General features: G+C 37.5%; 1 protein-coding gene across 1 annotated transcript; it reads left to right on the top strand.

The window, feature by feature from the left end:
• Window positions 1-12,640: 12,640 nt before the first annotated feature.
• On the top strand, window positions 12,641-13,756 carry LOC121383719 (E3 ubiquitin-protein ligase MIB2-like). Its single transcript, XM_041513815.1, has 2 exons — window positions 12,641-12,842; window positions 13,423-13,756. Exons 1-2 carry the CDS (start codon window positions 12,641-12,643, stop codon window positions 13,596-13,598), a joined length of 378 nt encoding a protein of 125 aa, XP_041369749.1. The 3' UTR covers window positions 13,599-13,756.
• The last annotated feature ends 1,082 nt before the right edge of the window (window positions 13,757-14,838 follow it).

Below are 14,838 nucleotides of genomic sequence, written 5' to 3'. Positions count from 1 at the left end.
TCACCAAAATAATGTCTGTGATTAAGTAAGGGCAAATGTTTTTTTTGTTTTTTTTTTGGTTTGTCTCGGTCTAAAAATTCATTATTTAATTGCAATTTATGACCAACAATACCTCTTCTTTTTTCTTTTTTTATCACAGAACTTTTATTGGCATTTTACAAAACAAATATGGACCAAAATTTTAATATTAAAACTATTTGACCAAATTAATACATCAAAGTTTATTTTTATACATAATTCATTCAGTCTATACATTTGCCTATATTTTTTCCTAATAGGTTCTCTTAAGCATACTCTAACCTAATAACTGATCTGCTGGCAGGGTCAAGGATTTTTATTAAAGTGACCACAAATAAAATTCATTCTTCCTGTGTTATTATTGTAACTGTGTTTTTAAATTCATAACATTCACTATATCTCCCCCCCCCCCCCCACACCCTTGTTCAACACATGCATGTTAATTACAGTTATTAATTAATTTGAATACATATTTTATAATCAATTAAAAAGACATTCCCCTCCCGAAATTCTAAGTTCTTAATGTATATTTCACAAAATGATTTATATTTTCCCCAATGTGCTGAGAATGTATTAAAATTACCTAATAATGACCTCAGTTTGATGTCTCTTTGGTTCCACGTTGATTTTAATTGATATTTATATATCTGTCTTTTCAAAATACCTGAATGTGGCAGTAATCTTTGGATCCTGATGAAAGCTGACTGAATCAATGAAAATTTGGCTTCACCCTTTATATAGAATAGCTGTCGTATTTGTACCATTGTATTAAATAAATATATCAATCTACTTCTTTATATCAAGGAAGAATGTTTATTAAATACCACTGAAAATGCATAGCAGTCCAAAAGCCTTACCTGACTATTTCTGAAGATATAAACAGAATTTTAGTTAAGTAAACGGAAAATAAATGTTTTAAGCGGAATTGGCAATTTTTATAAGCGGAAAAACAACACCCCTATATGACTGATGGCTTAACTACACATTGGCTACGGAGTGCCAAACAAAGGTAGGTACATTAACATTTGCCATACCAATATAAACATTGGAAAGTTAAATTAAAACAAAGTAAGTAGCCATGCATGTAAAAATATAAATATCACAGGTAAGTAAAGTAACAATTTTGTATAAAATTCAGTATCTCTCTAGAATTTCAATTAAAGGTTCAAAGTGGAATCGAAAAGATTCCACCACATTTCTTATATCAAATATATTTTTAATAGTTTGCTTGAGATGAAGGCACCGAAACTAAATGTGGCTAAGGTTTTAGTAAATATACAGGGCCATCAACTGAAGGTGTAATACAACACAAACATTTAAATGGTGGTGCCACGTCAAAATTCCCTCCTTACTGCTGCACCAATTTGCCACAAAAATTAAGAAAAGGGAATATTTGGGATAGTTCAAACATGATCTTTATATGTTAGTTAAATTTGACAGCCAGATATCTGATTTGGTGAAAATAATTTCCCATCTTCTCATTCTTATAAATGTGTGGATGTGTTCCAGCTCAAGATTTTTTGTAATTGGGAAAGTTGCCCCACTTAAGGCTGATAGGTACTTTGTAGAAGTAGAAACTTTCCGCTAACGTCAGACTCAGCCACGTATCACACATATTATGTATACCGGCATTGTCGGGTTCAAATCTGGATGGTAAAGTAGGATGCACTGAAGTCAGATGGGCAACATATGAACATAATCCAAAGGATCTTCTCACAAGAGCCAATCTGAAGTTTATACTGTAAAAAGGATTGTGACTTTACAAATGCAATTTGAATGCAAGTAGTGATTGCAAAGCCAAATGTTTCAGTGCCAAAATAAGTTTGTAGATACCACATAACTAGATGACTTGGACCGATTTGTGCTTTGATTAAGATTTGAATTGCTATATTGAATAAATTCAGCATACATTATCTAATATTAACTGAATACAATCTAAATAAAGTATGATTTAAGTTATCAAAAACGGTTATAATAGTCAAAAATATGCGTTAGTGTTTAAAAACTAGGGTATGTCCCTTTTTAATAATCATCTAGTGCTAAATAGTCTAAATAGTATTTTTGATTAATTTACCTATTAATATTGTCATAAAACTCTGGATGTTAATACAAATAATAATAAAATACTTGACAAATTCACCATCACGATTCAGTGAATTTGACTGAAATGCGCTCGCTTCGACCAGACAATAAAATCACAAGTTACTCCAAATTACATTGATATCACCCAAAACATTATTAGATTTCGTTACCCGGATATTTTATAAAATGTTACATATATTTACATTATAATTGCTATGCTATGGTGTTGGCAGCTTACCTGAAAAGAGAAAAACACAATATGCAGCACTCGAATTTTAATGGCGACGTAACACCGTCACATGACCATTCGTGCTTACATGTACTTCTTCGCTGACATTCATGAGTTGCCTCCCCTATATCATAAACCTATAAACTGACAATACAAAAACTTGGAAGACTGAGTCTACCATAAATAAAAATGGGGTGCCCTTAGACCACATCGTTACATTTGTGTAGAAAAAAGAAAGAAAGAAATGTTTTATTTAACGACGCACTCAACACATTTTATTTACGGTTATATGGCGTCAGACATATGGTTACGGATCACACAGATTTTGAGAGGAAACCCGCTGTCACCACTACATGGGCTACTCTTTCCGATTAGCAGCAAGGGATCTTTTATTTGCACTTCCCACAGGCAGGTAGCACAAACCATGGCCTTTGTTGAACCAGTTATGGATCACTGGTCGGTGCAAGTGGTTTACACCTACCCATTAAGCCTTGCGGAGCACTCACTCAGGGTTTGGAGTCGGTATCTGGATTAAAAATCCCATGCCTCGACTGGGATCCGAACCCAGTACCTACCAGCCTGTAGACCGATGGTCTAACCACGACGCCACCGAGGCCGGTCCATTTGTGTAGAGGCATATTTTATGGGGGTAACAGATATTTGCGTACAGCCGTGACACGCCTGACTGACGACTCGACACTACGATGTGCTGCAATGGTTTTTGGTTTCCTATTTTATAGATTCACCTCAGCTTTCACCAAACACAAACGTTAGTCGCTTTCCCCAATGACGTGTCGATAGTTATAATTTGTGGTTTCAGTTTCCTTATCAAATATCTATTATTAGTGCATATGACACAGGCCTACTATTTGCAGGTATTTACCTTCGCAACACGTATACGCACCACATTCAAAGAAAATTAGACGTCTAAGAGGAAAGAAGGTAAGTAGTTGAACATTTATATTTATGGCAGGTTAAAACCTCCATGTTAGAATTTCGAGGTACACGTATAGACATAATTTACAATGGTGATTGTTAACAGTCTGAGACAGGGAACACAACTCTCTGAGTGATATAATCGGGGAGCCGATAAGGGTATGCATACTCCCCCCCACCCCCCAACACACACACAACAACACACATACACGTTGAAAGTTGATGTACGTTTGGATTTTGATAAATTTTCTTTTTATTCCAACAGTTTAAAACACGTTTTAAAACGACCAGAGTTGATTATAAACATTCTAAATTGTAGCCGTTCGATATAATCTGAGTGACGAATCCAGCTGGGATCAAAATGAAGCTGTGAAACGCTCGATAGGCAAGGGAGTGGGGTTGGTACTAACTTTGCAATTTGTTTATTGTCACAACTGAAGTATCTTGTCAGTAGTATCTTTGTGCTTAAAACATTAAATTGTTAACACTATGATGTATATGATGTAGCTATGATACAGAGTGAAAATTAATTTAAATTGTTTATAAACACTCGTAATAAGATTACTTATTAGTGTGACTTGTCCATTTCTCAGTAAATGTATAAATGAAAGTATATTATAACTTTGAGCAGGGGGCATGTCTTATCTCGGTCGTTTGATTGTTGCCTTTGAAAGACACGTTTCGCATAGTTTGCTATTGATTCGTAGCTGACACCCTATGATCACCTTCTGTATGGGAAGGATTTTCCTTCTTTGATGTCTGACGTATCCTCTTCAGATATTCATTTCATGGATCGTATTTTAAAAATATGACTGGTAGAACTTTTTACAAGTAAACACTCAACTTTTTAATTTGTTTAAAGGAATTGAAAACATCAAAATAAAAGTTTATATAGTAAATTAATTTTAGTGAGCAAAACGTCTTTACAAGACACAAAGTTACACAGCGATAGAAACCACACACCACGTCCAAAGTTAGAGATCAATAGTAAATATATTATAGAAAGAATATACTCTACTAACACCCAGTGTGGTCAAACCAAAGATATCAAAAATTATTTATTGGTTTTCTCAGGTTTCGAACATCCCGGGAAATCTCTAAAATCCTTCAAATGGAATATTGGCCTTTCGTTCTCTACAAACTATATTTTACGTGTAACTTCATATATTTTCATTACTGGACGGGTGTGTCCCTTCTACTATCCCTGTACTCTTTGGTACTAATTTATTGTGAAAAACACTATTTTGTCTTACGTTTTGTTGAACATGTTCATCTAACAAAACCATTTATCTTGATTGCGTGATTTTTGCTGGACATATTGCAGTTCACGCAAAAAAAACCTTCCCCAAGAAAAGTGTTACTGTTTGTATCCACTAAAATGCGCCGTCTTCGTGAACCGACAAGGACCAGTTCCGTGGTGTTAGCTTGCTTGCAAACGGTCGCGTGTTTTTTCTGAATAAGGGTCACCACATAATCAGTAACGCTACATGATTAAGCTATACACAACATTTCAGAGCTGCGTGTGTTGAGGTCGACTCTCAATCATCTTTGTTTACCACAGACAAGACCCCCCGTTCTGCATAATTTCCTGCACATGTGCCTGTTTCAGCTCAGTATACTACCGAATCAAATCTCATAGACGACAAATATTTTTTTTTGTTGTTGTTGACATCTAGAGACATTGCGATAAAATTATAGTCCAGAAAATTATATGTGTGACAGACAGACAGACATACGGAGATAGAATGAATAGTTACCTTTTGTTGGTCTTAAATCAAACTCTCCTAGCTAGACATCCATATCTCTGTGAACTAATACATACATGACATCAAATTGAAGACAAAAATTGACGTAATGATGCTTGATTACCCATTTGATGACATATACCAATGACATGTCTTCTAACGACACCACTAGAACATATTGAATAATTGGTTATTGGATGTCAAACATTTGGTAATTCTGACATATAGTCTTAGAGAGGAAACCCTCCACATTGTTTTCATTAGTAGCATGAGATCTTCTATATGCACCATCCCACAGACAGGATAGCACATACAATGGCCTTTTATATACCAGTCGTGGTGCACTGACTGGAACAAGAAATAGCCCGATAGACCCACCGACGGGGATCGACCATTGAGCGACATCCCCGTTAAAAGGCATTAAAACGTTTACTCAGAAATATTAAATTGTTAACACTATGGTGTATATGATGTCGCTTATATAACTTTTTTTATAAACACTCGTAATAAGATTACTTATTATTGTGACCTGCCTATTTCTCAGTAAATGTATAAATGAAAGTATATTATAACTTTGAACAGGGGGCATGCCTTCTCTCGGTCGTTTGATTGTTGCCTTTGAAAGACAAGTGAAGTATCTTGATAGGGGAGGGGGTGGAGGTAGTAATTATTCAATTTTTTTACATGACAACAACTGGCAGTAGGATTTTTCTAGGGAGTGGGTGCAGTACTTAAAAGGGGCACCTACACCAGTATAAACGCTACCACAAGCATGTGTTATCTATATGGTTAAATCTTCCAAAGAAATACCTAGCTGACCACTGTATGTATGTTCCCCACTAACAACCAATAAATTTACTCCTATATTAATTTTTAGGAGCACTTCAAATTTCTGAGGGGGTGCGCCCCAATAAACTCCTCTTGGATGATCCACGTACATAAGGTTAAATTGATGCAATAAACTGAATTGAACTGAACCGGGAAGGGGAGAGGAGCATGAGGTCATGCTCCCAGCCACGCCTTCTTTTTTCACCATCTTTTGTATATGTCTGTCGCCCCATAACATGACAGTGTGAGTGTCTCCTCCCATTGAGATTGTCCCCCCAATATAAAGTCTTGGCTACGCAAATGCCAACAACCGGCCTCAGTATAGTGGTCAAGCCATCGGACTAATGACTAATACGCACTGGGTTCGCATCCTGGTAGCAGCTCCCACCCAGAGCGAGTTTTACGACTCAGTGTGCAGATATAAGACTTAGACCACTACACCGACTAACCACTCAGAATTAAACGCTAACCTACTTTTTAGATAGACAGCGCAGCTAGCTAAGGTGTGTGTCCAGGAAAGCGTGCTAAAACCGTTAAGTGGATATAAGCACGAAAATAACTACCAACAAACAAGCAGTGCCTACGCACCCAACCCCCAACTTCATCGGTCCTGATAAACAAATAAATAAACAAACAAACACTTACCTTTATTGATATATTCTCTGAATAACTGAATAGCACAGTACCGGTAGTTAGATGTCGTCATTAGGCAGTAGTAGTAGTGGCAGTAGTGGTAGTAGCAGTAGTAGTAGCTGCAGCAGTGGTGGTGGTAGTAGTAGTATTAGTAGTAGTGGTAGTAGTAGTAGTAGTAGTAGTAATGGTGGTAGTAGTAGCAGCAGCAGCAGCAGTCATAGTAGTAGTAGTGGTGGTAGTAGTAGTAGTAGTAGTGGTGGTAGTAGCAGTAGTAGTAGTAGCAGTAGTAGTAGTGGTAGTAGCAGCAGTAGTAGTAGTGGTGGTAGTAGCAGTAGTAGTAGTAGTGGTGGTGGTAGTAGTAGTAGTAGTAGCTTCAGCAGCAGTGGTAGTAGTAGTAGTAGTAGTAGTAGTAGTAGTAGTAGTAATAGTAGTAGTAGTGGTGGTAGTATTAGTGGTAGCAGCAGCAGCAGCAGCAGTCGTAGTAGTAGTAGTAGTAGTTGTAGTAGTTGCAGTAGTTGGAGTAGCATCAGCAGCAGTGGTAGTAGTAGTAGTAGTAATAATAGTAGTAGTAGTAGTAGTAGTAGTAGTAGTAATAGTAGTAGTAGTGGTGGTAGTAGTAGTGGTAGTAGCAGCAGCAGCAGCAGCAGCAGTCGTAGTAGTAGTAGTAGTAGTAGTAGTAGTAGTAGTAGCAGTAGTAGTAGTAGCATCAGCAGCAGTGGTAGTAGTAGTAGTAGTAGTAGTAGCAGCAGCAGCAGTAGTAGCAGCAGTGGTAGTAGTAGTAGTAGTAGTAGTAGCATCAGCAGCAGTGGTAGTAGTAGTAGTAGTGTAGTAGTAGTAGTAGTAGTAGTAGTAGTAGTAGTAGTAGCAGATATTTAAAATAAATATGCTTATAAATGTCAAAAGCGATTCTGTTCGCACATTTCTGAAGTTAGACTATGTTCAGAATATGTACGTATATGTATCACTTTGACGTCAAAACATACTATAACGTCAGATGACGTCACCTCAAACGAATGTTAACGTTTTTATGGTAACGTCTTATGAAATGTTCTAACTTAACAGAAAATGTTGAAATACCATTGAACTATGCAGAGTAATAATCCATTGCCCTTCAAGGGCAGGGACTGGTGATGCAAAACATATAAAGTGGTCAAGCCATCGGACTAATGACTAATACGCACTGGGTTCGCATCCTGGTAGCAGCTCCCACCCAGAGCGAGTTTTACGACTCAGTGTGCAGATATAAGACTTAGACCACTACACCGACTAACCACTCAGAATTAAACGCTAACCTACTTTTTAGATAGACAGCGCAGCTAGCTAAGGTGTGTGTCCAGGAAAGCGTGCTAAAACCGTTAAGTGGATATAAGCACGAAAATAACTGCCAACAAACAAGCAGTGCCTACGCACCCAACCCCCAACTTCATCGGTCCTGATAAACAAATAAATAAACAAACAAACACTTTCCTTTATTGATATATTCTCTGAATAACTGAATAGCACAGTACCGGTAGTTAGATGTCGTCATTAGGCAGTAGTAGTAGTGGCAGTAGTGGTAGTAGCAGTAGTAGTAACTGCAGCAGTGGTGGTGGTAGTAGTAGTATTAGTAGTAGTGGTAGTAGTAGTAGTAGTAGTAGTAGTAATGGTGGTAGTAGTAGCAGCAGCAACAGCAGTCATAGTAGTAGTAGTGGTGGTAGTAGTAGTAGTAGTGGTGGTAGTAGCAGTAGTAGTAGTAGCAGCAGTAGTAGTAGTAGTAATAGTGGTAGTAGCAGCAGTAGTAGTAGTGGTGGTAGTAGCAGTAGTAGTAGTAGTAGTGGTGGTAGTAGTAGTAGCTTCAGCAGCAGTGGTAGTAGTAGTAGTAGTAGTAGTAATAGTAGTAGTAGTGGTGGTAGTAGTAGTGGTAGCAGCAGCAGCAGCAGCAGCAGTCGTAGTAGTAGTAGTAGTAGTAGTAGTAGCAGTAGTAGTAGTAGCATCAGCAGCAGTGGTAGTAGTAGTAGTAGTAGTAGTAGCAGCAGCAGCAGTAGTAGCAGCAGTAGTAGTAGTAGTAGTAGTAGCATCAGCAGCAGTGGGTAGTAGTAGTAGTAGTGGTAGTAGTAGTAGTAGTAGTAGTAGTAGATATTTAAAATAAATATGCTTATAAATGTCAAAAGCGATTCTGTTCGCACATTTCTGAAGTTAAACTATGTTCAGAATATGTACGTATATGTATCACTTTGACGTCAAAACATACTATAACATCAGATGACGTCACCTCAAAGGAATGTTAACGTTTTTATGGTAACGTCTTATGAAATGTTCTAAGTTAACAGAAAATGTTGAAATACCATTGGACTATGCAGAGTAATAATCCATTGCCCTTCAAGGGCAGGGACTGGTGATGCAAAACATATAAAGTACATACAAATATTACTGCATAAAAATAACAATCAGTTGTTTGTCAAATCCAAAATGTAACGTCACGTCTTGGATGTTTCAATAATATAAATTTGAAAAAAAGAAGAAGAAATAAATACAATTATTGAGGTGCATTTTTTTTTTTGGGGGGGGGGGGGGAGGGGGTGGGCTGGTGGCATTACTAGTGGTGTGTGGATATACGGAGAAAAAACCCCATTTGCTTGAGCAGGGAGTGGTTTCGATTTCTGACTTCCTCCCCCTGCACACGCGCCTGCACTTTTAATAACTATTCCCCTATGGCGGAAATCAACAAAGCAATTCCCAATTTATATACATGCATGTATGGACATGTATAATGTATCAATTACAAGATCTCATATTTTGTACTTTGGTCTATGTGAACATAAATATATCTGCTTTGTATGTGCGGCTGTGTATCTGGCATGTATATGCAGGCGCTTTAAAGTCCAGGTTTTGTCCACGTCATACTAGGGTCATTATCGCCTATCGTCAATAGGAAGACCTAATGCGATTGAAGTGGCCAGTGCGGTCTCCAGACTTCAATCCAATTGAATATGTGACAGTAGACCGTCAAAGAATCATTTCTAAAACAGCGTGGTTAGGTGAACAAGCAGGTATTTATAAAGCAAGGTAGTCTAGCAATTATTTGTAAAACAAGGTGGTCAAGCAATTATTTGTAAAACAAGGTGGTCAAGCAATTATTTGTAAAACAAGGTAATCAAGCAATTATTTGAAAACAAGGTGGTCAAGCAATTATTTGTAAAACAAGTAGATGAAGCAGTTATTGTAAAATGAGGTGGCCAACTAATTATTTGTAAAACAACATGGTCAAGTCATTATTTGTAAAACAAGGTGGTCAAGCAATTATTGTAAAATAAGGTGGCCAACTAATTATTGTAAAACAGGTGGTCAAGCAATTATTTGAAAAACAAGGTGGTCAACAATTATATGTAAAATAAGCTGGTCAAGCAATTATTTGTAAAACAAGGTGGTCAAGTCATTATTTATAAAACAAGATGGTCCAGCAATTATATGTAAAACAAGGTAATCAAGCAATTATTTGAAACACAAGGTGGTCAAGCAATTATTTGTAAAACAAGGTGATGAAGTAGTTATTGTAAAATGAGGTGGCCAACTAATTATTTGTAAAACAAGGTGGTCAAGCAATTATTTGTAAAACAAGGTGATCAAGCAGTTATTATAAAATGAGGTGGCCAACTAATTATTTGTAAAACAACATGGTCAAGTCATTATTTGTAAAACAAGGTAGTCAAGCAATTATTGTAAAATAAGGTGACCAACTAATTATTGTAAAACAAGGTGGTCAAGCAATTATTTGAAAAACAAGGTGGTCAACAATTAAATGTACAATAAGCTGGTCAAGCAATTATTTGTAAAACTAGGTGGTCAAGCAGTTATTTGTAAAACAACATGCTCTAGTCATTATTTGTAAAACAAAGTGGTCAAGCAATTATTTGTAAAACAAGGTGGTCAACAATTATCTGTAAAATAAGGTGATCAAGCAATTACTTTGAAAACAAGGTGGTCAAGCAATTATATGTAAAACAACGTGGTCTAGTCATTATTTGTAAAACAAGGTGGTCAAGCAATTATATGTAAAATAAGCTGGTCAAGCAATTATTTGTAAAACAAGGTGGTCAAGCAGTTATTTGTAAAACAACATGCTCTAGTCATTATTTGTAAAACAAAGTGGTCAAGCAATTATTTGTAAAACAAGGTGGTCAACAATTATCTGTAAAATAAGGTGGTCAAGCAATTATTTAGAAAACAAGGTGGCCAAGCAATTATATGTAAAACAACGTGGTCTAGTCATTATTTGTAAAACAAGGTGGTCAAGCAATTATATGTAAAATAAGCTAGTCAAGCAATTATTTGTAAAACAAGGTGGTCAAGCAATTATTTGCAAAACAAGGTGGTCAACAATTATTTGTAAAATAAAGTGGTCAAGCAATTATTTGGAAAACAAGGTGGTCAAGCAATTATATGTAAATCAACGTGGTCAAGTCATTATTTGTAAAACAAGGTGGTCAAGCAATTATATGTAAAACAAGTTGGTCAAGCAATTATCTGTAAAATAAAGTGTTCAAGCTAATATTTGTAAAGCAAGCAATTATTTGTAAAATAAGGTGGTCAAACAATTATTTTTAAAATAAGGCGGTCAAACAATTATTTGTAAAGCAACATGGTCACGTCATTATTTATAAAATAAAGTGGCCCAAGACTGCAGCACCTAGGAGTTGCACTATGGATGAATGGAACACTGTTTACAGATACACGTTAACAGGAGCACAATATGACGAAGCCAGGCAAGAGGTTCTCACACATCATACTGGCATCGTTGCGTATCAGTCGGGGATGTCCCATTGTTGTTTCTTATCTATACTAATCTTACGGGTGGTCGCCGAAAATACAGTGTTCAGGGGCGCGCTGATCCTGTACCTTCTAACTCCATGCAGCGGCGGGACGGAGCCCTGTGGTAAAGCGCTCGCTTGATGCGCGGTCGGTCTATGCATTATACATAGATGCTTATTGATTTATACTTTTGATATGTATTTATGATGTTGAATAAGTTAATACAGACATACTACGATAAACTGTTCAATTCTGCTACTTGAAATTCTGATTTCGACATATAGCCGCTTTCCGCAAGTATCAATAACAACAACAACAAGATGGTGGCCATGCACCTGTGCACCCGCACAGTACACGGCAAAGTCAAAACGCAACGTACTTCTGAATAAATAATTTAACAAAGACAGAATATGATTTGACAAGTATCATTTTGGGAAAAATACCCTTGAATTACTTTTTTTTTTTTTTGGTCAGAACGGCGGTAATTTTTTTTTTTAAATGTAGGTTTGCATTTTTATTTTTCCAACGGGACTTTTTAATGAACTTCGGCGGATCCGTAAACCTATTAATAAAAAACGACTGGCCTAATCTTACGGGTGGTCGCCGAAAATACAGTGTTCAGGGGCGCGCTGATCCTGTACCTTGTAACTAAATGCAGCGGCGGCGAAGCCCAGTGGTAAAGCGCTCGCTTGATGCGCGGTCGGTCTAGGATCGATCCCCGTCGGTGGGCCCATTGGGCTATTTCTCGTGCCAACCAGTGCATCACGACTGGTATATCATAGACTGTGGTATCTGTTATCCTGTCTGTGGGCTGGTTCAAATAAAAGATCCCTTGCTGCTACTCGAAAGGAGTAGCCCATGAAGTGGCGACAGCGGGTTCCATCTCTCAATATCTGTGTAGTTCTTAACCATATGTCTGACGCCATATAACCGTAAATATAATGTGTTAAGTGCGTCGTTAAATAAAACATTTCCTTGCTTCCTTCCAACTGAATGCATGTTCCCTATCTCTAAATAGACGGCTTGTTGCAATTTTCCCTTCATGAAACATTTAACTTGCACATTAGTATTATTTGGTGATTAATGTTGAACACATCAACGCCAGACAACCAGGGATGTGTTATTAGATTTCAGATTCTAGACCCAAACATCTAATGACGTAACACGCATGCAATTTTGTACGGCGTTGCCATGGCGTTAGTCTCAGGCCCTAACAATTTGGAGTCTAGACTCTAAAAACATTTTATAAGCATGGGGCCTGAAATTTGTGATCTTTCGTAAACATTGAAACATGATGTAAACACTTATATAACAGTACAGCATTTAGCGTATTGAAAACACGTACCTTGGTTTGTCTTTCATTTTTCAGTTACAACCTAGGATGGCGACAGGTCTACGAGTTATTCGAGGACGTGATTGGCTGTCGGGTGACGTCGACGGGGGTGAAGGTCATCTCGGAACGGTCGTGTCACACGGGAAAGATAAAACAGCTGAAGTGATCTGGGACAATGGGAAACAAACTATGTCGAGCATTGGGAAGGACAGCAAATACGAGCTGAGGCTTGTAGACAATGCTCCTGTAGGTGAGAAAATGTGTTTTAACGGAATAATTTACTGTAGGTGAGAAAACGTGCAATTAAAACTGACATCTCAACTATGAATCTTATAACATTAATAATGTAAAATATCGATATGGTCCTCAACTGCTTTGATGTTGATGCAACACACAAATATGTTGTCACTGAAGAGGAACAAAACATGATATAAATTAAATTTTAACATTACTTTGTACAGGTCTCCGTGGTGTCGTGATTAAGCCATCAGACATAAATAAGGCTGGTAGGTACAGGGTTCTCAGAACGGTACCGGCTCCCACCCAAAGCGAGTTTTAACAACTCAATCGGTAGGTGTAAGGCCACAACACCCTCTTCTCTCTCACTAATCACTAAACACTAACAATTAACCCACTGTCCTGGACAGACAGCCCAGATAGCTGAGGTGTGTGCCCAGGACAGCGTGGTTGAACCTTAATTGGAAATAAGCACGAATATGAGTTGAAATTAATGAATGAATTACTTTTGTAATACTTAGTTAAGTTGTTGTTCTTCTTGGAGAAGGAAAACCTCCTTTTGATACTATAGTTCAATTCCTTTCTTTTTCTAGGAGTTTGCCATCAGACTGTCACTTGCGGCGGCTGTGGAGAAATCGGGGTGATTGGAATACGATGGTCGTGTGGCCATTGTACCAGCTTTCACTTGTGTTCTTTGTGCTACGTCACGGGAAAGCATGACCTGTCTCACAACTTTGTGCGTCACGACACGCCCACATCTACGGGGTAAATTACCTCTAAATATAAATAAACAACACACAGAACATACACGTTGAAACTATTTTCCCTAGAACCAGCAAGGGTAAACACTCGTAATGCATATTATGACACACCCTACCTATACCGATACACTCGTCATTCTCGTGGATTCCACTGGATTTCTGAACTCTGTCAAAATGTGAAAGAAAGAAGGCCTGACATTATTAAATAAGCTTTAGTACATTTTAAAGTTTGTTTTCTTTTGTTTAACGACACCACTAGAGCGCATTGAGTTATTAATCATAGGCTACTGGATGTCAAACATTTATTAATTTTGATATAGTCTTAGAGAGGAAACCCGCTACATTTTTCCATTAGTAGCAAGACATTTTTTATATGCAGGATCCCACAAACAGGACAGCGCATACCACGGCCTTTGATATACCAGTCGTGGTGCACTATAACCGAGAAGTAGTACACTTTAGTGATCGATCTATTTCAATATATTAATATATAACTAACTATATAGTATGATTGTATCTTTATTTTGTTACAAGCCTTCCTTAAAATTGGTTTTCTCTATTATATACTCCTCCAAAAATGTTAAGGATCGGTATTTACTTTGCACATAACATCAGAACCAGAAAAGATAAAATGCTTAAATTTGGTTTCAATTATAGTGGTTTATTGATTAATTGTTTGTGCATGTGGATATCTGTATAAAATGTGATTAAACAAACAATTCTGATAAAAACGAAAACACGTACAAAATTCATACAGGTTTTCAATGATCAACGGAACAGAAATTTTCATTATGTGTGAAAGTCAGTTCACTAATTGCTGTTTAGTAGCGACCATCACGAGCATTAATCACTGCTCTGCAACGTCGCTGCATGCTCTGTATCAAGTGCCTAATGTCCTGCAGTGGAATGTTCTGCCATTCTCTAATCAGAGCATTTGCAAGGTCGTCTATGGTTCTTGGTGGGTTATCAAGTCTTGAAATGCGTGTCTGAAGTTGATCCCAGATGTGTCCGATAGGGTTAAGGTCGGGAGAAACAGTTGGCCAATCCATTCTTTCAATTGTCTCTTCTTCAAGGTAATCCCTCACAATTCGTGCTCTATGTGGCCGTGCGTTATTGTCCATTAGCACAAACTCATGACCAACGGCACCTGCAAACGGTCTCACAAATGGATGACGGATCTCATCTCTGTACCGAATTGCGGTAAGAGCTCCATTCCTGATGGCGTATAAGTCTGTACGACCATCCAAA

The sequence above is a fragment of the Gigantopelta aegis genome, chromosome 10 (assembly GCF_016097555.1).
Source record: "Gigantopelta aegis isolate Gae_Host chromosome 10, Gae_host_genome, whole genome shotgun sequence".
NCBI lineage: Eukaryota > Metazoa > Mollusca > Gastropoda > Neomphalida > Peltospiridae > Gigantopelta > Gigantopelta aegis.
The sequence above is the reverse complement of the archived record's forward strand: the minus strand, read 5'-3'. Positions and strand labels throughout refer to the sequence as shown.

Bases quoted from the DNA above. Each gene is read 5' to 3' on its own strand.
- LOC121383719 (XM_041513815.1), top strand. From the start codon at position 12,641: ATGGCGACAGGTCTACGAGTTATTCGAGGACGTGATTGGCTGTCGGGT. The intron at 12,843-13,422 runs GTGAGAAAATGT...TTCTTTTTCTAG, and splicing joins TGTAGACAATGCTCCTGTAG to GAGTTTGCCATCAGACTGTC.